The 25,316-nt window shown below is 44.0% G+C and overlaps 1 protein-coding gene across 2 annotated transcripts; it reads right to left on the reverse strand.

The window, feature by feature from the left end:
• Positions 1–6,746: 6,746 nt before the first annotated feature.
• Positions 6,747–20,700, reverse strand: EI24 (EI24 autophagy associated transmembrane protein). 2 transcript variants are annotated; one of them, XM_038535736.1, is made up of 11 exons: positions 20,507–20,700; positions 17,745–17,854; positions 14,304–14,449; positions 13,828–13,888; positions 12,335–12,401; positions 11,672–11,796; positions 11,244–11,363; positions 10,786–10,897; positions 9,997–10,108; positions 9,532–9,606; positions 6,747–7,778 (listed from the first exon to the last, which is right to left on the reverse strand). In XM_038535736.1, the coding sequence occupies exons 2-11, from the start codon at positions 17,784–17,786 to the stop codon at positions 7,616–7,618; spliced, it is 1,023 nt and encodes a 340-aa protein (XP_038391664.1). In that variant the 5' UTR covers positions 17,787–17,854; positions 20,507–20,700; the 3' UTR covers positions 6,747–7,615. The 2 variants fall into 2 exon arrangements, with proteins under 2 accessions (XP_038391664.1, XP_038391665.1); XM_038535737.1 differs by lacking the exon at positions 20,507–20,700 and adding an exon at positions 19,814–20,159.
• Between the last annotated feature and the right edge of the window lie 4,616 nt (positions 20,701–25,316).

Here is a 25,316-nt window from a genome sequence, read left to right on the forward strand (position 1 = left end):
GTGGAGCCTGCTTCTCCCTGTGCCTGTGTCTCTGCCCTCCCCCACCCCACCCCGCCGTGTATCTCATAAATAAAATCTTTGGAAAAAAAAAAAAAAAACCTGTGCTTCAAAATCCGTGCTTTTCACCATTCACAGGACTCTGGGACGTTAGGATTCAAACCGCTCTCTTGCTTTTCCTGTTCTTAAAATGTATTCAATGTGACTGTATGAACAAGGAAACTAAAAACTGAACCTGAAGGAATTGCAGAACTTCAAGCAAATGCTTCTTCAAAATTAGAATTAGGGCTTTTCTTATTTCCTGTTAAAAAAGGAAAAGGAATTAAAATTAGATTCCTATAGTGGTAAAAAAAAAAAAAAACTGTTCCAAGAACATAAGATCTTGGTGTTTTTTTTTAAGCTTTTAATTATTTATTTGATAGAGAACATGAGCAGGGGGGAGAGGCAGAGGGAGAAGGAGAAGCAGGGTCCCGGCTGAGCAGGGAGCCGCATGTGGGGCTCCACCCCAGGACCCAGGGATCATGACCTTAGGAGAAGGCAGACCCTTAACCAACTGAGCCACCCGGGCATCCCTAGATCTTGGGTTTTCATTAATTTTTTTTAAGAATTATTGAACATAGACGATCCTTGGGTGGCTCAGCGGTTTAGTGCTTGCCTGCAGCCCAGGGCGTGGTTCCAGCCTGGGATGGAGTCCCACATCCGGCTCCCTGCATGGAGCCTGCTTCTTCCTCTGCCTGTGTCTCGAATGAATGAATGAATGAATGAAGAATTGTTGAACAGATTTCTTAAAGGAATCTCTTAAGTTTCTAGGTGGAAAACTAACTTGTTTTCAAAAATCAAAATATGCTACTAAAAAACAAAGCTTAAAATTGAAGCCTAGAGACACCTGGGTGGCTTAGTGGTTGAGCATCTGCCTTCAGCTCACGTTGTGATCCTGGAGTTCCAGATCGAGTCTGCATCAGGCTCCCCACAGGAGCCTACCTCTCCCTCTGTCTCTCATGAATAAACAAAAATCTTTTAAAAACATAATAAAATTGAAGCCTATTTTTAGGCTAATTCTTTACTACCAGTTGCTAGGGAAACTCTTATCTATAAGTAAAATCAAAGTCAGTACAGGAAATGGAGAAAATTATCGTAAACCCAGAGAATATACATGAATTCAGCATATTAGCTAATCCTTCTCTCTCCTACTTTACTGGACCAAAAGTTTTGAGTTGTTTTTTTTTTTTTTTTTTTCAGAAACATTATTTTTACTATTCTGTCAACTGCTTAGAATAATGCTATGTTTTGCTTGCTTTGTAGGAGTCAGGTCATTCCTGTGGAGCTCAGTGGTCTTTCCTTAAGTGTCTACTTACATCTTTAACATCATTAATCAAAAGAACACAGACTTCATCTCATCAGAGGCACACCAGAGTAGCAGTATGTTTTCTCTTTTTTCTTTTCAAGATTTTATTTGAGAAACAGAACAAGCCAGGATGGTGGGCAGAGCAGAGGGAGAAGGGGAAGCAGGCTCCTTGCTCAGGGAAGTGGGATGTGGGGCTTCATCCCAGCCAGGACCCTGAGATCCTGACCTGAGCCAAAGGCAGATACTTAATCAACTGAACCACCCGGCACCCCTCTTTTTGTTCTTGAAGATGTTCTCCCCAGAATCTACCTTTCCAAGGGTGCTGCAAAGTTACATTACCAATTTTTTTTTAAAGATTTTATTTGAGAGAGAGTGAGCGAGCACACAAGCAGGAGGAGCAGCCAGAGGGAGAGGGAGAAGCAGGCTCTCTCCACTGAGCAGGGAGCCCAAAGTGGGGCTTGATCCCTAGAGCCCGGGATCATGACCTGAGCCGAAGGCAGTTGCTTAGCTGATTGAGCCACCCAGGTGCTCCGCCAAGATTTTTCTTAATGCACTTATGATTTCACTGTTTGTTTGGTTGGGTATGCTTTGTTTTAACTAGTCATCTATTTCTTGGCTTTATCTTTCCCTTGAGTAGATTTTCCAATATTTTTTTTCAGAAAAGCTGAATGAAAAGCCAACAGTGCCTTTGTTTTGCCCTTTATAACAGTTATGAGGAGAAAATGGGGACCCACTCATCCCCTATACACTTGACATGAAAAAGCATCTTTGAGGCATTACAATTTTACCTTCTATTATCTAGAGTTGTTCTTAAGAAGTCTGATGCCCATGTGAATCACAGTCCTTTGTAAGTAAACTGTTTTTCTCTCTGACTTTTCCTTAGAGATCCTATCTAGATGTGTTTTCCTGTCTCATTTTTGTTCTCATTTTCATCTTTACATTCTGCAGGCCCTTTCTGTCTGAAACCTATCATCATTAGTCCAGTAAATTTTCATTCTATTCCTGTCTCTATGTTCCTGTTCTCATTTCTTAAGGTGCTGTTTGGGTGAACATCAGACCTCCTGATTCCTGGATATTTCCATGATTAACTTTTTCCATGTCTTGATCATTCTATATTCTGAGAATTTCCTCAATTTTATCCTGCAAATTTCTTTTTTGTTAAGATTTATTTACTTACTTATTTATTTATTTATTTATTTATGATAGACATAGAGAGGCAGAGACATAGGAGGAGGGAGAAGCAGGCTCCATGCTGGGAACCTGACGTGGGACTTGATCCCAGGACTCCAGGATCACGCCCTGGGCCAAAGGCAGGCGCTAAACCGCTAAGCCACTCAGGGATCCCCCCCTGCAGTTTTCTAATTTAGGCTCCTCAGTATCACTTTTTATACTTTATTTCCCCTATTTTCCCACAGACCCTCCCCCCCACACCTCCTTTCTGGTAACCATCAGTTTGTTCTCTATAGTTCAGAGCCTGTTTCTTGGTCCTTTTTTCCTTTGCCCATTTTTCTTTCTTAAATTACACATATAAATGAAGTTATATAGTATTTCTTTTATTTCACTTGGTATTATATTCTCTAGCTCCATCCATGTCATTGCAAATGGCAAGATTTCATTCTTTTATGGTTGAATATTCCACTGTGTGTATCACTTCTTTATCCATTTACCTATCAAAGGACAGGTGGGCTGCTTCCAAAGTTTGGCTAATGTAAATAATGCTGCAATAAATCTAAGGATGTGTGTATCTCTTTCAATTAGTATTTTTCTGTTTGGGGTGAATACCCAGTAGTATTACTGGATGATGGGGTGGTTCTATTTTTAATTTTTTGAGGACCCTCCATGCTGTTTTCCACTGTGACTGCACTGGTTTGCATTCCCACCAACAGTGCACGAGGATTCCTTTTTCTCTACATTCTCGTCAACACTTGTTTCTGGGGTTTTTATTTTAGCCATCCTGATAAGTGTGAGGTATTATCTCATTGTAGTTTTGATTTGCATTTCCCTGGTGATGAGTGATGTTGAACATCCTTCCATGTGTCTCCTGGCCATCTGTTATGTCCTCTTTGGAGAAATGTCTGTGAACATCTCTGGATTACTTTTAGAAGCCATATCATTTAAATCCACTATTGCTCTAAGTTCCAAGAACTTTCTTATCCTGTCCCTTTTTCACAACAATCTGTTCTTACTTTATGGGTACAATAGTTTCCCAGATTTCCATGAAAGCAGTTATAGCTTTTAAAGTTACCTTTTGTTCTGGAATTAAATTTCCTCCAAGGGCAGGTGCCATGTGCATTTGGGCAAAGCTCCAAGAGAGGACTGTGATGGTGATCCAGATCTAAATAATTAAAATTTATCTCAATGATCAAATGGACACTACTTTCCTCCATAGGTCTGAAAGCACTACAAAACACTGAAACTTGAAATCAGAGAATGAGGGACGCCCAGGTGGCTCAGCAGTTGGGCAGCTGCCTTCAGCTCAGGTCGTGATCCCGGGATCCAGGATCCAGTCCTGCATCAGGCTCCTGCAGAGCCTGCGTCTCTCTCTGCCTGTGTCTCTGCCTCTCTCTCTGTGCCTCTCATGAATAAATAAATCTAAAGAAAAAAAAAAAAAAAAGAATACAAATCAGAGAGTGAGTACAAGAATGGGAGGCTGAAGGTACAGCTTAACCTCTCACCCTACTGAGATTCTCTGAAATCCAGTTTTATCCAGCTTTGAGACCTATGGAAAAGTAGCTATTTGAACATGTTATTTTTAAAAACTTGCTTGACTACTTGTCACTCGCTTTCACTGTGCTGTTAGGTCCAGGAGGACAGTAATCATCTTTCTAGTTCAAATCTGAATCCCCAGCACTTTGCAAAGTGCCCAACAGAGAAGGCACTTAAATGTTACATGATGAAGTCCTGCATTCCCCCACTTGATCCTTGACTGACTCTATGGACTTACTTTAGGCCCATCCAAAATACTTCACTGGTGCCTGTCATTGCTCAAAAGGCATGTTACACTGACCTGATGTCAGTTTCCTTTTAACTTCTGTGGGTCATACAGCATGGGAGGAATGTTAAGGGAGGAGGGAAATGTCTGTTCACTACTAAGCTGATAACCTTTACCAGAGCAGTCTTGATGGAGGTAAACACATGGGTATAGAAATTGAATGTACTTCTATAACCAGAAAATTCAAGGGGGATGGAAAATGAATAGTAAACAGAACTGTAGTTGCCTTTTTATTCCCACAGCTGTTATCATTTTTTTAAAGATTTTTATTTTTTATTCATGAGAGAGAGAAAGAGAGAGAGAGGGGCAGAGACACAGGCAGAGGGAGAAGCAGGCTCCATGCAGGGAGCCTGACATGGGACTCAATCCTGGGTCTCCAGGATCACACCCCGGGCTGAAGGCAGCACTAAACCACTGGGCCACCAGGGCTGCCCAGCTGTTATCATTTTTAAGGTGCTTCAAAAAACCTCTAGCCACTCACTGCCCTCTCCTGGGTTTGCTCCAGTTCGTCACAATTCCTCTTCAACTTTATCTTGGCTCCTTACTAAGTGCAGAACAATGAACAAGTCAGTACAAAGATCTGTCCACTTAAAAGTTTCCAACAGACTTAGCAAAGGTACTCAGGCTTTAAGTATCCACTTAAAAATTCTAAGTATCCACTTAGAAATTCTAATTCTTCAAGTTGCTACAATGGACAACTGAGCTCTAGATGGGATGTAAGAACATCAATCACATATACCTGTCCAGGCTGTGACGCCTGTCTCTGCAAAGAACTTTTGTGAAGAGGATGCCTTAGATCCTATTGGTTCTAACCAGGTTGCATGGTTCAAACTCAAGTTCTCTCACGTTTAGCAATGTGATCTCCCTTCCTTTCAGGTTACTGTTTGCCTCAATTGCCAATTCTGATCTTAGCAAAAAACAGAGCCTACTCTCTTTGATCCTCATTTCCTTTTTTAAAAAAGATTTATTCATGAGATAGAGAGAGAGAGAGACAGAGAGATAGAAAGATAGAGAGGGAGGGAGAAGCAGGCTCCCCACAAGGAGCCCAATGTGGGACTCGATCCTGGACCCTGGAATCACTCCCTGAGCCAAAGGCAGATGTTGCTCAACCACTGAGCCACCCAGATGTCCCTGATCCTAATTTCCTAACCACTGTCCTTAGTGCCCTCACCCTAGTGAAAACATGAGTTCACACTGCTTTGGGGCATATCTCATTTGAGATGGTTGCCAGGTTTTTACTAGAGGTATGCCTAATCTATCCTTTGTACAGGCCTGGCATTTCAATTATGCTAATGCAACTTTGCAGATTCCTCACTTCCAAATTGAAGCATTTTCTATCGCTAGGCACAGTGCTGGATAGGAATCACGTGCCTTCAGGCAGCCCGGTTGGCTCAGCGGTTTAGCGTCGCCTTCGGCCCAGGGCGTGATCTTGGAGACCCGGGATTGAGTCCCGTGTTGGGCTCCCTGCATGGAGTCTGCTTCTCCCTCCGCCTATGTCTCTGCCTTTCTCTCTCTCTGTGTCTCTCATAATAAATAAATAAAATCTTAAAAAAAAAAAAAAAAAAAAAAAAAGAAAAAGGAATCATGTGCCTTCATCCACTTAACCCCTCACCCTTTTAAACTAAGACAAGCTTAGTTGGTACACAAACTTCAGGCAGCAAAGATGTGGGCCCTTTAATAACAAAGCCAGTTGTAAAAACTTTAACTCACCTTAAAATAATGGCTGCTGAAATGCTGAGGTCTTCAAACCACCACACAGCAACCTGGAAGTACTTCTCTGCAATACTACTGTCAAATGACCAGAAGGGTCACAGAGGAATACTGGAATGAAATCTTTTTTTAACTATGTCTTTTACAATTTCTTGTGCACAAGCTGCTAACACCACCCACGTCCAAGATGCCACTATTTTAAAACCTTCTGTACTTTGAAACTTGCTTTTACGTTTCCCAGCAATGATTTTCACATCCTTACAGTCTTGTATCTAATATAGGTTTCTGTAACCAAATGTCTAATCTCTTCCCTAATGCAAAAGTTCAATATACTGAAACCTAAAAGGATTTCTCTCTTCGTGAATACATAAGAGACATACATACAAACTTTAAAACAATTCCAAATTCTATCAAGATGTAAACATTATAATCACATAACCCACACTTCCTCAGGGAACATTTTTCAGGACCAATCTCTCAAAACTACAACCAGATTGTCCAAGGCAAAGTTGTATGTTCCACTTAACCTTTTTAACGTTTCACAAGGTGATGATTTTTGAAAATCCAACCATTACACGCTTGTGGGAAACCAGCTCATGTTTAATTGTGACATTTTAAAATCGGACAAGTTTTTTGACATCTGCCCCCACCCCCACCCCGACATATTTAGTCTCTTTAAAATGACAGGAAAACACCAACCAATCACAGGCTCAATGGGTTTAATAAGTTTACCCCTTCAGTTCCTATTTGCAGCACCCAATAATCCTTTGAAATACCAGACAGACCTGGCAGTGGCCAGCAGTACACTTCAGACCTCCAGAGTTAAAAGTTCAGGTTCTCTGAGCATTCGGTGTTGCAGTGGCACTTGTCCAAAACTGGTACCTCCCTACAGCCGGGGAACTTAATGTACCAGTGAAAAAAGCTTTTTCCCCTTCAAGGGGAAGAAAAAAAATCACTCCTCAAAACCCAGCAGATCTGGCTGTGAGGTCTTTCCTCCTGTCCCATCTCTTCAGGCTTGTTTTTTTGCAGTGGAGCAAGAGAGACCAAAATCTAACCTGAGTTACAAGAAACAAGACAGTGATGGCTATAAAGGGAGTGACCAGGAGCAGATGAGATACTCCTTTATCTCCCTCATCCAATAAATGTGCTTCACAGAAAAACAACAACAACAAAAAAAAAACAGGTCCACAAAATACAACAGCTAGAATTACAAAATCCATTCATCCAAGGGTGGTGGAAGGCAGGACAGGGAATTGGGAGGATCGATGGCACAGGGACCAAAAAAAGTATTCCAATCAGTCCAGGCACGGGGGCTGGCAAGTACTAGAAAAGAACTACAGAAAAACCTGTGGTCCATTCAGACTCACCGGTGTTAAAAATCCACACACTGGTGTCAGGAAGATTCTGCCTTAAGCGCACCAGAGACAAAAATCCCAGCTCCTCAGAAACAAGGGAATATGCAAAGGACCCTTGGCAGAGCGGGTCCTGCCTTCCCTGGCAGAGGAGGGGACAAGGAAAAGAGCTCCTACAGCCTCCTTCCAATCCACCCATCCCCCCTGGATGGCAGGCAATCAGTGGCCTGCAGCAGCCTTCAGTTTGGCAGGAGATGGATGCGGTGAAGGGAATTTTTCTGCAGAGGTTGAGCTACTCAGGGCAGACTGCAGGTAGACTGTCTTGTGGAAAAGTCTGTTGCTTAAGAAAACCACCAAAGAGAAGAGGCGCAGCTGGAAAAGGCTGGAAGGCAAGAGACCAAACAGGTTAGATCCCCATTTATTCAAACTTAATGTTTCTAATTATTGGACACATTACTTGACTATGTTGAACTTAAAATGACATAGGGGAAAACCAGACAACTGAATTTGATCAAGGAAGTACAGATATTAAGACACATATAGGTTAACAGGCAGCAGCTGAAGGTGGCACTGGGTCTGGCTGCTATCATGAGGGCAATGGAATCACCATTTGAAGAATCAAGGGTCAGAGGAAATAAAGTTACATTTCAGATTAATTCCGATTGGAGAAGTACTTTTCTATGGCTGTTTGTAACATCAAGCTATGTCTGAAAATATACTCTATGTGCTTTATTTTCAAGAGTTTCAAGGGAAAGCAATTACATCGGGGACTGCCATTACACTGAGCACTGCTGGGTAGCAGGGAGCCCGATGCAGGGCTCAACCCCAGGACCCTGAGATCATGACCTGAGCTGAAGGCCGAGGCTTAACCGACTGAGCCACCCAGGAGCCCCAAAGATTAAACTTTTTTTAAAATAATAAAGTTTCCGGAGTGCTATTATTATCGTTGCTAAAGATTCACTTCATTTTTTGTTTAATTTTCTGTTTTTACAGACTATCCACAGGTACAAATGTGTGTGTGCTCAAGTGCTGGGGGAAGGTCAGAGAAAAAAGGATAGAGACTCTCAAACAGGCTCCAAGCTCAGTGCAGAACCCAACAGGGGGCCAGAACTCACGACCCTGAGATCATGACCGGAGCCAAAATCAAGAGTTGAATGCTCAATTGACTACACCATCTGAGCACCCCACTAAAGATTCATTTTAAAATACTTTGTTTTGTGGCACCTGGTGGCTCCAACAGTTAGCCACTTGCCTTTGGCTCAGATCATGATCTCAGGGTCCAGGGGAGTCTTCTCCCCACCCCTCTCTCACTCTGACCCTCCCTGTGCTCATGTGCACTCTGTCAAATTTTAAATTAAGTACATAAATAAAATATTTTGTTTTACTATCACTATCAATAAATTCATATAGCCAGATCATATGGCACACTATAAAAATCTAACCATTCTTACAAGAATGAGCTTCACTACAGGTATTTCCAGTGCCTTATATTCAGTGAACTGTTTAATTTTAAGCATATGTATAATAGCATCATTTTTTGAAACATGTGCATACATGCCTGGGAAAAATAGGAGATATATTCCAAAGAGTTTTTCTCTCATCATAGTGGATATTAAATGTTATCCTACAATGTAAGAGGTTATTCTTTTTTTTTAACTCTTATTCCTGGGATGCCTGGCCATCCCCGTGGCTGAGTGTCTGCCCTTGGCTCAAGGTGTGATACCGGAGTTCTGGGATCAAGTCCCAACATCGGGCTCCCTGCCTGGAGCCTGCTTCTCCCTCTGCCTGTGTCTCGGCCTCTCTCTCTGTGTCTCTCATGAATAAATAAATAAAATCTTTCAAAAAATAAAAAATAAAGTGTAGTGAGCTATCTCTCTGTGTACAGAGGAGCAGGACTGTATGTAACATGACAATTATAGGAATGAGACCTTTTTTTTAAAGATTTTATCTATTTATTCATGAGAGACAGAGAGAGAGAGCCAGAGACATAGGCAGAGGGAGAAGCAGGCTCCAGGCAGGGAGCCCGACATGGGACTCGATTCCAGGACTCCAGGATCACACCCTGGGCTGAAGGCGGTGCTAAACCATTGAGCCACCCAGGGATCCCAGTTTACTACACTTTAGCTAATACTTACTATGCTTTGCCAGGTGTCTTTGCTTCATTGGCGCTGATAATGAATAGAGGAAAGAGGATGGAGAAGAGGCAGCCACTGCAAACAAAAGAGAAACAGTCACTTTCATGACACCCATCTGGAGAAGAGATTAGAAGCCCACAGTTCCCTTGCCTCCAGAGCTAACATCTATCAAGCACATCTTCAAAAGCAATGGTCAACACTACTCCAGAAGGCAACATAGAAGCATTTGGCATTTAAGATCATGCAGACAAGAAAAAAAAAAAAAAAAAAAAGATCATGCAGACTAGATTTTAATGCTGACAAAGCTGACAAATGTCTATGACTCTCTGTCAAGGAGATAAGTCTACAGACCTCCGGATGGCCAAGTAAGAATGGAAAATGCCTACCATAAAACCAGGCATGTAGAAGATGCTCCCTACACTGATTATTTTACTAGTCCTCATCAAGTCCCTCTGGCCAAATTACCTGATAATGTATGAAGACTGCATTGCTGTGAGGAAAGCCAAGGGTAAACCAAATCCAAAGTAGTAAGGCCAATTCCTTTCTATGTTTGACAACCGCTGGTGCATTTCAATTCCTAAAACAGGACAGTCAATACAATACACTTACTAATTAGATTGCTTACTTTTGTTTAGTCAAATGACTATATACAGTAGACAAATTATTTGAGTTTGAGTCTTAGGTACACATCAGTCATTTAAAACAGTTAAAGCATATAAATTGGAATTGTCCAAATATAAGGCTTCTGGGTCCAGTTTTTCAAATCAATAATCACAATTTCAAAGCTGCTAGGAATTAGGAATTATAACATCAGCTTCCTTTCTAATAACTAGTCTCGAACAAAGTATCAAATAAAAAGGCAGCCATTCTCTAGAAATCAATTAACCTCGGCTAACCATTGGCACCCAGAGAAATACGCCAAGGTCTTTTAAAACATCCCCCAAAGAATATGAAAGCAATGATATCAAATTAAGAAAAATTCAGAAAGATATGTGCGCCTTTATGCCACTGTATGGCTCAGAATCAGAGCTACATCACATCAAGTACCATAAAGAGAATGTTACGCTGCCATATCCCCCAGTATCAGGTTCAGGTTAACCTCCCCAAGCAAGTTTAAATTCTCTCTCGCCAAAGAGGCTACCTCCTTCCAAAGATGGGTTACCAATGGCCTAAGTATTGAACAGTGTGAGAAGCCTGCTTAGCAGCATTTCCAGACTGGACCTCCTACTTCCGAGTTTCTTTAGGTGGACTTACCTTTATTGAACCAACGATATTCAAAGCAGTACAGTGAGTAGAGAAGGGACATGTGCAGAAGACTAACCAGCTGACCAACAAGGTGGATGGGAAAGAGACTCACAAACATCCCCTAAAGAATAAATATGGAGAATCTTAATCCCAAAGCTTCGGAGACTTAACACTTTCACCTGCCACTCTGAGTCATCCCCCTCTGCCTAGAGAGGCTCCTCATGTTTCTCGACAGGAGAGTGGAGAAAGCCCGTGGGCAGCGAAGAAAAGGTAAACCATGCTGCTTATCATTTTACGATTTTTAAGTTTTCTAGTTGTTTCTGTGAAAAAATTATTTAAATGGGAGCTCATGACCTCCCATAAAGCTCATCTGCCCCAGTACAAATGCAGTATTCTGATCTTTGTGACACTCCCTCCAGTGAACCGTCTTTCAAAATTTGCCCATGTAACCAGAAGGCCAGTCTCACCTGGATGAGGAAAAGAGCCTGCAGCAAGAGGTTGAAGAGCATGTCAGCAATTATTTTGCTGACACTAGGGAATGGGTGAGGCTTCCTCCCTGATACCTCAAATGCCAGGTCAGCTATGTCCTGTAACAGAGAAAGTAGCTCACCAAAACACAAATATTATGGCTTCACTATCCATCCCCAAAGCTAAGGCCACTGATCTGCCACATCAGATCTGCCAGGTGAGGCAGGTCTTGCAATGAGATGCTTTTGTGACTTGAGACGCTAATTCCATCTTACAAGAGCACATAGATCACCCACTGGCTGCTATGAGCCAAGAAAGGTTAAGGCTATGAAATCCTTCCCTGCCCCACCACCAACCACAAGCTAAAACCACAACCCATTAACCCATCACACTGCTGGGCCCAGATTCCATTCTGCCATGGACCTACTTGAAACCAAATGGCATTTACAACTTTGCTGAGCACAAACAGAGGGAGCACCCAAAGAGCACTGAAGATGGACGTAAGGAAGAATTCCAGCCACGACCAAACGTCTCCATGCAGTGATGGATCACCTAAGAGAGGGGAGAAAAGAGCGGTTAGTCTAACTGAAGAAATGAAAAACATAAGAGACCAAGTATGGAAGCACTAGTTGGTGACTCTTCTCCATATACACACACACGAGTCCCCTTCATTTCTTGCCAGCACATCACCATACCAACTTCAGGTAGTTTTCTTCTCCATACACAAACCAATCTCTAGCCATAGCTCTAATTCAGGAGCCATGAGTGCTACTTACCTGGTGGTGACAGATGTCACAGTGCTCTAACGGCACACAATATGCAGGAAACCACCTGAGTTTTTTTTTTTTCCATCTGAGTTTCGATCCCAGCTCTGCCACTCACAAATGGTTTAACCTCAGTAACTAATTTCTATTTCTTCAACCATAAAAATGATATGTGTAACAGTACTCACTCAAAGGGTTGCTAAGAGGCTTGAGCTAGAAACATCTAAAGCTCCCGGCGCAAGGAAGTATTCAATAAACTGAGAGAGACAGGGAAATACCTGCCACCCCATCCCAGGCAGATGGCATGCAGCAATACATATACTTACCAATAATCTGGGCTGTCACTGACTGCAGAACAGGAATAAACACTCGATAAAACAGGAGGAGACTTAACTAAATGAAAGAAGTAAGAAAGCAAACATTAAAAGCTCTCCTCTAGGGACACCTGGGTGGCTCAGTGGTTGAATGTCTGCCTTTGGCTCAGGGCGTGATCCTGGAGTCCTGGGATCAAGTCCCACATCGGGCTCCACATAGGGAGCCTGCTTCTCCCTCTGTCTGAGTCTCTGCCTCTCTCTGTGTGTCTCTCATGAATGAATGAATGAATGAATGAATACTCTCCTCTAGCACAGGAGTTCCATGTTTCGAGGTCCTTATTTCCCAGATGGAGGTGCCTATTTAAGGCAGCCTAAAGAAGCACCCTAACTGGACCCATTTCCATCTGCCAACACCCCCCTATAGTACAAACCTGACACTGCCTGTGAAGATAGTTGACACTCCTTGGGACAGAGATGAACATTTCACATAGTGGTCAGACCAAAAATACAGGTATATACTAAATACGCAGTAAAACTTTATTAATTAAACACCTGGAAATGTGGAGTGTTTAGATTAAGACAACTGGAATTCTATTGAATTCCAAGTCAGAAAAAAAAATTTAACTACCTATCTTTCCAAGTACTCAAATTTCGCTTAAGTCCGTGTTGGCTCTTGAACTCTGAGGCAACTTTTTCTGGTATGGGTTTTAGTAGTAATCAATTCTAATATACTTGTAAGATCAGACACAAGGATAACCTGTCCTGATCCTTCTCCCCTTCCCTTCTGATCTTCCATAGCTGCTCTTAGCCAAAGGGAAAGAGATTCAAGAGAATTTGTAACATTAAAACTTGTGAAAGTCATTTTTAAAAAATAAAAGTGCAGAGGCACCCGGGTAGCTCAGTCGGTTAAGCATCCAACACTTGAATTTGGCTCAGGTCATGATCTCAGGGTCCTGGGACTGAGCCCCACATCCAACTCCACGCTGGGTGTGGAGGCTGCTTGAGACTCTCTCCCTGTCCCTCTGCCTCTCCTCCACCCCCACCACTTGTGCTCTCTACAAAAAATAAATTAAAATAAAAGTGTGTATTTAGGGCTATACCTGACATTTACATACAAGTGTTCTTTGTGTGGAAATAAACACTGCAGGTGCACAGATTCCTGAGTTATGGTCTTAAGCATGCATCAGCACATGAAAGCTACTTGTCTCAATTTCAAGAAAAGTCAAGAACTATTAACATAACAACAATCAGGGATCCCTGGGTGGCGCAGCGGTTTGGCGCCTGCCTTTGGCCCAGGGCGCGATCCTGGAGACCCGGGATCGAATCCCACATCGGGCTCCCGGTGCATGGAGCCTGCTTCTCCCTCTGCCTGTGTCTCTGCCTCTCTCTCTCTCTCTGTGACTATCATGAATAAATAAATAAAATCTTTAAAAAAAAAAAAAAAAAAAAAAAACATAACAACAATCTAAAGATGCTTACGAGGCATTTGAGAGTAAAGAACTTACCCAGAAGACACCACCATTCCAAGCGCAGCATTGGAAAATTCTACTAACGATACGTGGCTCACTAGAAAAGACCAAATGTATTTAGCTAAGAAGGCTATTTCCATATCACCCAATCCCTCCCCACCTTATACTTTTCATTGGTTATTGTTATTTTTCTAGCACCTGTTGTTCTCCCAATGTTCTCCTAGTGCCAATTAGAAAGGCTAAAAAAATGTTTCTAGAGAAGAAACAGCTTTTTTTTTTAGTGTTCTCGATTCACCATTCTTTTTAAAACATCATGACATCCTGAGCAAGCATGGTTGCTAAACCCTAGTTTAATCCAATGTGAAAGAGAGAGTCACCTATAACATTTTTTTGGAAAAAAAATACAAAGCAAATATGGGGTACTGAAACTCCAAGTGATTATACTAAGGACCAGTCACTTGGTGAATGAAGTCCCTCCCTCTCACTTTCTGACATCAGCCCCTACTCCTCACCTCTCTTGCTTCCTTTCTATACTCTGGGCTCTCCTCTGCGCCAGGACACTGCTTGCCCTTCTTCGACGTTGCTCCTCTCGCTTTTGCTGAATCCGAGCATCCAGCTTTGAGATGGTACAAATTCCCCAGATGGAGTCTTTGATTCCCTAGAGACAAGGGTATTATTTTAAAAAGGAAGGATTATGGATCAGAGAAGACTTTCTAAGTTACATGCATTAAAGTGAAATAACAGTGGAAACCACTGAACTTACTTTGCTTAAAGGAACCTTGATAGTTTGATAGAATTCAAAATTTACAGCAGTTCTAAAAATGGAACTTCCAAATATCTTTTCTCAAGATTTACAAAATTATAATAAATGTGGTAAATTAATGTATTCTTTACACATATAGTCTTCCCCGTTATCAGAATGTGTATTCCTAAGAATGATACTCCTTTCTATAACTGCAAGATATTGGGACGCCTGGGTGGCTTGGCAGTTGGGCACCTGCCCCTGGCTCAGGGCGTGATCCGCAGTCTCAGAATGGAGTCCCACATCAGGCTCTCTGCCTGGAGCCTGCTTCTCCCTCTGCCTACATCTCTGCCTTTCCCTGTGTCTTTCATGAATAAATAAATAAAATCTTAAAAAAAAAAAAAAAAAAACTGCAAGATACTGACTCCAGAAATTCAATACTGAAAAATTTTAATCCACAGTCCATATTCCAGTTTCTCCATTTGTCCCAACAATGCCCTCTTTAGGATGTTTACCCCACATGTGTCAGAAATCAGTTCAGTCACATGCTATAGTTACTTATCATATCTCCTTAGCCTCCTTTAATTAGAAACAAATCCTCAGCCTGTCTTTTTGAAGTATAGAGGCTAGTTATTTCATAGTTCCCTCAATTTAGGTTTACTCACAATTAGACCAAGGCTACCTCACTTTGGGGCATCACAGAAACGCTGTGCCCTTCCAGACATCAGATACAGAGAAAGACATTTGTCTGCCCTTGCTGGTGATATTTTACATAGTCAAGGTGCTGTCCAGCTTCTCCTCATTAAGTTTCTCTCCCTGAGATTTAGCACCCATTGACAATTCTTACACAAACCAAGCTTAAATAGCACAGTTGCAAAACAGCAGCTTTCCAATCCCTCCAACACTTAGGACTATAAAAGTCCAGTTACTGCCTTTCCCTATACTCTTTCAATATTAATCAAATACCCCTAGTATGCCTTATACCCTGTACTAAACTCTAGTGAAACAAGGACAAATTAAACACTGGTCTCAGGACACCTGGGTGGCTCAGCAGTTGAGCATCTGCCTTTGGCTCAGGGCGTGATTGAGTCCCACAACCAACTCCCTGCATGGAGCCTGCTTCTCCCTCTGCCTGTGTCTCTGCCTCTCTCTCTCTCTCCTCTCTCTCTCTCTCTCTGTCTCTCATGAATAAATAGACAAATCTTTAAAAAAAAAATTAAAATAAACACTGGTCTCTAGAAAAGACCAGGGACTGGACCACAGCTGAAAAGACAAATCACTACTGTGAAATGTGAAAAGCTGGAGGATACAAGCATGCCACACATGACAGAAACACGGTAGCATAACTGGAGGAAACAATGTCCTTAAGAGGAGTGTATGGAGGGGGAGAAGGTTACGTCTATAAAGACAGTGACAGAGGCACTTGCCCACTATATTGAAAGAGCTCCAACAGTGGAAAAGTTACCATTAGCACTACAAACCCCAGAACTGCCTATTGCCCAGTTCCAAAAACTATTCATTCATCCATCTATCCACCTATGTATTTAGCATCCTCAATGAGCTAGACATTGGCCATATGAAAATGCTCAAGAAATGTGTAACCTGCCAGGTAAAGTATACAACGAACAACAACAAAAAAGTAGACCGGTGGCACTGGGATATTTAACCTCACGAAGGCTAGGTGGAAAAAGACATTCTGGAAGCAAAAGCCAATCTGGACTCAAAAATGTTGTTATTAGCTAAAACAAATTTTATTTATTTTTTTAAAATATTTTACTTATTTATTCATTACAGAGAGAGAGAGAGAGAGAGAGAGAGAGGCAGAAACACAGGCAGAGGGAGAAGCAGGCTCCATGCAGGGAGCCCGACATGGGACTTGATCCCAGGTCTCCAGGACTACACCCTGGGCTGAAGGTGGCGCTAAACCGCTAAGCCACCCGGGCTACCCTAAAACAAATTCTAGAGGTAATGTTCGGGATACAGAAAAATACGAATGGGCAAGTGGTTATGTACCAACGAGTGATAACATCAACTAGCACAGTGTGCACTTGACCTTTTAAGCATAGTTCTATTTTGCTTTTAACTTCTAAATCTTCCACAAATTGCTTAAATATTTAAGGTAGTGAAGTTCAAATGTCTGAGGACTTTGTACGTGGGAGGACGATGACAGGATCCCCACCTCTGAGATGCTTACTGGAACAAACAGTAACAGTACATTGTGTAGAACTGATCCAGGGTTGATATTTTATAGCACAAGAATGGCAAGATGAGGTAAAGGTATTAAAAGTAGATCTCCTTGCATGAAGTCTCTTTGACCCTTCTAAGATAACTCCTTCAATTCTCCCTCTTTTACTCAAAGGTAATAAACTTTTAAGGACTCCCGTTGAGGAAGGATCCCCTTCTCCCAAGAATAGAGCTACAGGGGATACAAGCAGGGCATTAAGCCTCAGACATCCACTATGAGGGAATTTTGTGGTATTGGTTAATTGGGGTTACCAGGTCCTAAACAGATCTTTATGGGACATTTTCCTAGTCCATCATCATCTGCACCACATAGAATGGGGGAAAAATAGGTTCTGTAATGTAAATAGGAATTAAGTAGTTTAGGTAGTAGTATTCTATCAATGATCATGATTTAATTTTGACCAGTGGACCAAAAACTTGATGTTGGTGGAAGCTGAAGGATAGAGGGCAACCCTGTACTATCCTGCAACTTATCTCTAAGTCTAAAATTACTCCAAAATAAAAAGCTTTTTGAGGGCAGCCCGGGTGGCTCAGTGGTTTAGCACCACCCTCAGCCCAGGGCCTGATCCTGGAGACCCAGGATCGAGTCCCAAGCCAGGCTCCCTGCATGGAACCTCCTCCTCCCTCTGTCTGTGTCTCTGCCTCTCCTTCTCTCTCTATGTGTCTCTCATGAATAAATAAATAAAATCTTTAAAAACAAAACAAAAAAAATGCTTTTTGACAAAAAGGCTCTGGAGTCAAACTAACCAAAGTTCCCAATATTAGAGAAACTATTATTAGATAGCTTTCCCAAGCTTTTGGAAGATGCAAGATAATACTTAATCTCCTGAGTAGTATGTCTGAGAATGAGAATCTGTAGGTGAAGGACCTTACAAATATAATAAAAATTCCCCCCAAAAGAAACCCTAAGGCCCTGAGTCGGTTCCCGCAGCAAAAAGATCAAGAGATGACGTGACAATGTACTCACCCTGGCAAGGTCCTGGAGAAAGGTTTTGACACTGTCAGCCATCTCTTCACCACCCAAACTACCAACTACACACAGAGAGAAGCGTCTCAAAATCTTTCATCATGAAGGACCTGGAAACAGATGGAACATAATGAAGCAACAAATAGGCATCTTATAGGTAAGTTACTTCAGGTATATTTCTACTTGATGGCATATTCCACATACCAACATCTCTACATGGAGTGCAGCAGATTTGGGCACTCCCACAGATACTAACACAGTGAACTAAGTGAAGGTATACCTGTAACTGCTAAAACCTGAAAGCAATACAATTTTTTAAGTCCCACCCGTTCACTTTTATTTGGGGGTAAATATGCTCTTGGATGAGGAGTCTCCTCTCCTCTCTGGGCCTTGGTGTCCACAACTATCCCTCCCCTATACATCCCAAATACTTTTGAGGATTTGGAAATGAGCCATCATTTCATCTTAGTACCCTCTTGAGCGGTTATTTATGCTTGACATAGAACCTCCAACACTTGAATGAAAATCAAGAGCAAGATGAAATTCTGGGAAAAATTACTAAATACACACTTCATACACAGGACCCTCGGACACACAAGCTTAAGGTACAATATAAATTACCTACCTACACTACCAAATAGGCCTTGAGTTTTCCAACTTTAAATACACGCACAATTTTAATAAGCACGCAGGAAACGTTGGATTATAAACTAGGTCAAAAAAGGTCGTGTATAAACATTCTTTAAAAAAATACAGCTTTCTCATTTTAGGTATTCTCAGATGAATGAGAAACCTAGCTCCAAAAATTGATGACGGAATTTCACAAGCATCTAGTATAAAACTCAAACTTCAAAACCTAAGTACATTTTTCTCTCACACATATAACCACTTCAAACTGTACTTTGACCCAACTGGACTACTGCCACCCAGAACCAGAAGAGCAGGGAATATTGCACTAGGAAGGCAACTTGTACAACACCATATGTACCATCTGCTCCTTAGGTCAAATCCTATTACTTCAGATAAAGAAGTTTCTAAGGTTAAGAGACTTCTGTGACTACTCCCACTTCAGCACAAACAAAAGCACCACAGAGTAACAGGGTAACTCACTGCCAGGTGAACAGTTAACTACTCAATGAGGACAATACACAACAGTAGTTTGTCAAGACTATCATGGATTACTCTTCATCAGCTACTTCCTCACCTGTAAATTAAGGATATTAAAAATTTTGATAGGTCTTTTGAATATATGCTGCACTAACATCAAAATAGTAACTTTTTTTTAAAGATTTTATTTATTTATTCATGAGAGACACAGAGAGAAAGAGGCAGAGACATAGGCAGAGGGAGAAGCAGGCTCCATGCAGGGAGCCCAAGGTGGGACTGGATCTGGGGACTCCAAGATCAGGCCCTGGGCTGAAGGCAGCGCTAAACCGCTGAGCCACCGGGCTGCCCTAGTAACTTCTATATAAACATAGTCCTGCTCCAGACTGAGCTGGCTTGGGAATTTAAGCAGGACCATCGCTTGGTCTGGATTTCTCACAAGGCAGGGACAAGGGTGAAGCATGGCAGTTCTAGTCCAGAACAGTTGTGTTGGGGATCCCTGGGTGGCTCAGCGGTTTAGCACCTGCCATTGGCTCACGGTGTGATCCTGGGGTCCCCGGATTGAGTCCCACCTCGGGCTCCCTGCATGGAGCCTGCTTCTCCCTCTGCCTGTGTCTCTGCCTCTCTCTCTGTGTCTTTCACGAATAAATGAAATCTTAAAAAAAAAAAAAAAAAAAAAAGAAAAAAGAAAAAGAAAACCGAACAGCTGTGTTATTTGAACCGTGGCCATTAACACCTGGCTTCAGGACGTTCCAGGGGCAAGTTACCTATTGACCAACAGCAGCAGTCACTTCGATTTTATAGAGACCCTAGCAGTCCTTCATTCAGGGATACTCGGTCAACTGCCCGCTTGGACAAAAAACTGAGACGTGGAGAAAAATAGAACTTCCCACAATTTTAGGACCACACGGGGGGAGGGGGGGACCCGACACTTTGCAACTGAGCTGGAAGGAAAAAAGATGCACCTGGTTCTCATCACTTTACAGATGGAGGAACCCAGTCTCCAAAGTTCAATGCCTGCCCAAGCCTACAGCAAATGAGAGGCTCCTGCGAACTTCAAAACCCTGGTGTCCTAACCCCCACCATCCCCCCGGCAGTCGGGTCTTCTCTTCACTCCAGCTTTGCGATGCGTGTGTTCAACCCGTGCAACTTCTCTTGAGCCTGGAATACAGATGGCCCGGAGATCCCCAGTAGTCGCTGGACCTTGTCACACATCCGTCTGCGGCACAATCCTGTCCTTCCGTTTCTGAGCAGGCAAACTCAACCCGGGAGGCAGGAGGCTGTCCCGGCCACGGCGGGTCTCGGGAGGGTGAGCATCCTCGCTTCTGGCGGCGGCGGCGGCGGCGGCGGCGGGGGCGGGGGCTCCACGGCCGCCCGAGTGCCCCGGTCATCTCGGGTCCGTGCCCGCCGCACCTCCCAGCCAGTTTCGACCGGAAGCCACGGTCTCGCCACCGCCCAGCCGCGCACGAGGAGCGGGGCACGCTCACGACCGGTCACACGCAGGGCTACCCCCGCGCGCCCCCCGCCCGCCCCGGCCGGCTCCTGCGTGCCCGGGGCCCCCGCCCGGACCGCGCACCCGCGCCCGGGCCCTACCGCCCCTGCTCGCAGGCCCCCGGCCGCGCGGCGCCGGCGGCCCGGCTCGGTGGGCCTGCACCTACCCGGCCGCTCCGCCGCCCGGCCCCTCGCCCACCGCGGGCCCGCTCGGCTCCTCTCGGCCCCTCCGCGCCCGGCCGCCAGCTCCCGCCCGGGCGCTCCCAGGGCCGGGGCCGCTGCGCCCGCACTGGGCATGCCCGGGCCGCACGGGGCCGCTGGGAAGTCGGGCGGGCGCCGAGCCGAGCGGGGCCGAGCCGAGCGGGGCCGAGCCGAGCGGGGCCGAGCCGCGGCGCGCCGCCCGGGCTGAGGGGGCGGGGCCTGGCGGCGGGGCGGGGCGGGGCCTGGCGGCGGGGGCGGGGCCTGGCGGCGGGGGCGGGGCATAAGACCGAGCGGCGTCGGCGGCGGAGCCGGGCTGAGGGGGCGGGGCCGGGCTTTGGGGGCGGAGCCTGGCGGCGGGGGGCCGGGCTGAAGGGCGGGGCCTGAGGGGCGGGGGCGGGGCCGCGCGGGCCTGCGGAGCCTGGGAAACGCAGTCCGTGCGCGGCCCCGCCCATCCCGCGCCGCGCGCTCCCGGGACCGCCTCCCTCCTCCCCGCCTTCCCGAGCCCTTCTTCCCCGTTTCCTGCCCTTTCCGGTCCGTTTGCTCCCGCTGGGCTGCTTGTGTCTCTAAAACAACCCTACGAAGCCTAAGAGAACAAACTACAGAGGTTCACCTTGCTTTTCTGGTTGGAGAGTTTCTAGACCCAAAGGCAGCCATGCGCAGGAGTCAAGATCGTTCAGAACAGGACGAGCCGCCGTGCAGTTCGGCTGCGTTAGATGTGTGCTCTGGCTGCAAAGTGATGGTGGAGACTAAAATTCTAAAAATAAAGTGAATAGAAAACCCTTTTCATCTCCATCCCCACCAATCCATTTTTACCCCAGGGATGTCAGTTCTTTGGCATCCCCATCAAGCCTCACCCAGAACTTTTTCTCCTCTAGTCCCAGCCTATTGTATCTCACTTCCCATTTCTCCTATTCACTTCCCATTTTCCTTTACCTCTGTGTTTAGAGCTGCTAGCGCTAGGACAGAAGATCAGACTTTTACCCCCAGAATCCATCTAATGCAACCTCCTATTTGTGGGACAGGAAGCCTGGCTGGCAACTGGACTCCCTCGAAGTGAGTGGCGGAGCAAATGTCCAGGCCTCCTGACTTTTCCAGTTAAGTGGGCTGGGAGTTGTTGATCTCTTCTCCCTCGGCCAACTTCCAGCCCCGTGCCAAAATAAACCAGCCCTTACCTTGAGCCTGCTGAAACCTTCCTTTCCCTTCAAGGAAGAGGACCAAGTGGAAATGACCAAGATCAGAGAAGGGAATGAAACATTCAGATAAGAAGGCCAGGGCAGCCCCGGTGGCGCAGCGGTTTAGCGCTGCCTGCCTCTTGGGGTGTGATCCTGGAGAACCAGGATCTATCTAGTCCTATGTTGGGCTCCCTGCATGGAGCCTGCCTCTCCCTCTGCCTGTGTCTCTGGTCTCTCTCTCTGTGTCTCTATGAATAAACAAATAAAATCTTAAAAACAAACAAACAAAAAAACAGAAGGCCAACCTAGGATTTATATGTGAACCACTGGGGTGGGCTTTTTTTTCTTACTTGTTTCAATAGTCTATCACTGGAAACAGATCTAGGAATATCCACTCAAGTTTCCTTTTCTCATAAATCTATTGATGAAGGAGGGTTGGAAGAAAGGCAGGCAGGGACAAGGGGCCCCCTGGCAGGCAGGGACAGGGGACCCCCTGGCCTAAGAGGAAACCAGCCTTAAAAGGATTTTACACCACCCTGGAAGGAGCCTCCACCCTTTCCTACATGATAGATGCCAAAAACCTGATTGGATGACCAGTGAAGAGGGTTAATCACATTAAAAGAGCAGGCCATGGAGCCTATAAAAACCCCTAGATGTAGAAACTGATGGCAACTCTCTCTGGTCCCCTCCCTTTTCGGGAGCTTCGTACTATCACTTTACTAACCCTCAATAAACGTTGTTTTCTGCTCACTACTCTCTCAGGCCTACCTCTTATTCTTTGAAGCAGCGTGGCCAGGAATCTTGAACACCAAAGGAAAGGAAATCCTACCACACTATTGCTGTATTTACTCTATTGCTTTATCTACTCCACCAATGAAGTCATTACAAAGAAAAGACTTTCCTAAGCATTCCTTTTGCCTCCACTATAAGTAAAAATCTTAAATTGCTTATTACATAAAATGACTTTCTTTTGGAATTTTATTTTATTTTAAAGATTTTATTTATTCATGAGAGACAGAGAGAGAGAGACGCAGGCTCCATGCAGGGAGCCCGATGTGGGACTTGATCCAGGGACTCTGGGATCACGGCCTGAGCCAAAGGCAGCCACTCAACCACTGAGCCCACCCAGGCTTCCCTGGAATTTTATTTTGATTAAAATAAGCAATCCAGAGGCTCCTGGGTGGGCTCAGTTGGTTAAGCGTCTGCCTTTGGCTCAGCTCATGATCTTAGAGTCCAGGGATTGAGCCCACGTGGCGCTCCCTGCTCTGTGGAGAGCCTGCTTCTCCCTCTATGTTCCTCCCCACTGCTCCTGTGCACGTATGCTCTCTCAAATAAGTAAAATCTGTAAAAAAAAATAAAATAATGTAAACTCCATCCTCTGAGTCTTAGATACCGTATTATAAGGAGGTTTAATGATAAACTGAGTATAGTAACCATCAGTCACAATAGTAGCTTTTCCTCCAAACTCTATCCTTTCTCGAGAGTGTGAACTTAGAATTTAATACGTATTAATCTCTAACTTGTTTGACGGTAGGAAATCTTACAAATCTGACAAGTATAATACAATCTAGAATTTTAAAACAATGATAAAAATAATTATTATACTTTGCACTTTTAAAGAGCTCTCACAAAGTCCTGAAAGATTAGAGGCAACCTATGAGACAAATAAAGAAGGTATTACTGTCCCAATTTTACAATTGAGGAAGCTGTATGGCTGAGCACTGAACTCAGAAGACTTAACCTCCAGCCTTAGAGCCTTACCATATCTGTAACACAATGTTGCTAAACTAAATGGTATCTGTGTAAAAGTTCCTTCTAACTCTATGTACCATGATTTAGTGAATTGGTGACAATATCAGATTTAGAGGCTAGATCTCCCAGTGATCAGCCTTGGAATCTTCCAGGGGAGAGAGATACTATGATTTATTAAGCATCTAACATGTACCAAGCCTTTCAAACTTACTATTTCACAACAACCACTTATGGGAGGTAACTAATAATCAAAAACAACCCAGCCAGGTTTGTGGGATTCTTAGTGCCTTTTCTTCATAATACTGGCCTTCCTTTGTGGATCACTATAAGGCTTCCCAGTTAAATTTAGGCTGTGTATTATTATCAATAAAATAGTGCTCCTCGGGGATCCCTGGGTGGCGCAGCGGTTTGGCGCCTGCCTTTGGCCCAGGGCGTGATCCTGGAGACCCAGGATCGAATCCCACGTCGGGCTCCTGGTGCACGGAGCCTGCTTCTTCCTCTGCCTGTGTCTCTGCCTGTCTCTCTCACTGTGTGCCTATCATAAATAAATAAATAAATAAATAAATAAATTAAAAATTAAAAAAAAAATAGTGCTCCTCAAATTTTTTTTTCTCCTCAAATTTTAATGTGAAAACGAATCACCTAGGGACCTTGCCAAGTACAGATTCTCATTCAGTCCATCTGAGGTGCAGGCTAGGAGTCTGCATTTTTCTTTTCTTTTCTTTTCTTTCTTTCTTTCTTTCTTTTTTTTTTAAGATTTTATTTATTTATTTGAGAGAGAGAAAGAGCACCAGCAGGAGAGGGCCAGAGGGAGAGGAGAAGCAGACTCCTCTACTGAGCAGGGAATTTGATGTGGAGTTCCATCCCTGGACCCTAGAATCACTACCCCAGTTGAAGGCAGACACTTAACTGACTTAACCTCTCAGTACCCCAGGAATCTGCTTTTCTTTCTTTCTTTATTTTTCTCTTTTTGTTTTTAAGATTTTACTTATTTATTCAAGAGAGACACAGAAAGAGAGGCAGAGACATACACAGAATGAGAAGCAGGCTCCCTTAGGGGAGCCTGATGCAAGACTTGATCCTAGGACCCTGGGATCAGGACCTGAGCCAAAGGCAGACACTCAACCACCAAGCCACCCAGGATCACTATCCCAGTTAAAGGCAGACACTTAACTGACTTAACCTCCCAGTACCCCAGGAGTCTGCATTTCTAAGAAGTTTCCAGATGATCATTATAAATGTTTATCAACTGCCTGTTATCTACCTACCTATCTTGGCTAGATGTTTGGAAAACATCATGTTCTCCACATTCTTCTCTCCACCTGGAAAACAGACAATGTAATGCAGTGTGATAAAGATAAAGTCTTGAGGGGCAATGAGGAGTTAACAAGAAGAAAAGATGAGGAGGGACTTCTACATGGAGGAAGAAGCATATTTAGAGCAGTGTAATTTGCTCATTAAGTCTGGAATTTAGAAATGGCAAGATATAAACTCTCTATTAATCAAGTGGTTTCTGTTTGCCAGACTCTTTTCAAATAATAGGATTTAGTGATAGGCAAGACAGACAAGATGTCTGCATTAACGGGGTTGAGTAAATAGACAGGATGGCATAAAATAGAATAAGATAATAATGATAAATGATGAAAAAATAAAACATGGAAATATCCTAGAGAAGGCTGGCTGCCACTGGCTTTGTGAAGGATAGGAATGGAAGGCAAGTTAAGGAGCTGACTTCGTGCTGGCATCTGAATGCAGAAAAGGAGACAGCCATGTAACAATCTGGGGTTAGCAGGGGAAACCAAGTACACAGCACTATGGCAAAAAAATTGCCGGGGTATGTTCCAGGAGCAGA

The sequence above is a fragment of the Canis lupus genome, chromosome 5, assembly GCF_011100685.1.
Source record: "Canis lupus familiaris isolate Mischka breed German Shepherd chromosome 5, alternate assembly UU_Cfam_GSD_1.0, whole genome shotgun sequence".
Lineage (NCBI taxonomy): Eukaryota > Metazoa > Chordata > Mammalia > Carnivora > Canidae > Canis > Canis lupus.

Excerpts from the sequence above, each read along its gene's own strand:
- EI24 (XM_038535736.1), bottom strand. The coding sequence starts at position 17,786 with ATGGCTGACAGTGTCAAAACCTTTCTCCAGGACCTTGCCAGG. Across the intron at positions 12,402-13,827 it reads GGAATGGTGGTGTCTTCTGG|TTAAGTCTCCTCCTGTTTTA; the intron begins GTAAGTTCTTTA and ends TCTTTCATTTAG. Across the intron at positions 9,607-9,996 it reads CAGTCTTCATACATTATCAG|TGGCTGCCTCTTCTCCATCC; the intron begins GTAATTTGGCCA and ends TTTTGTTTGCAG.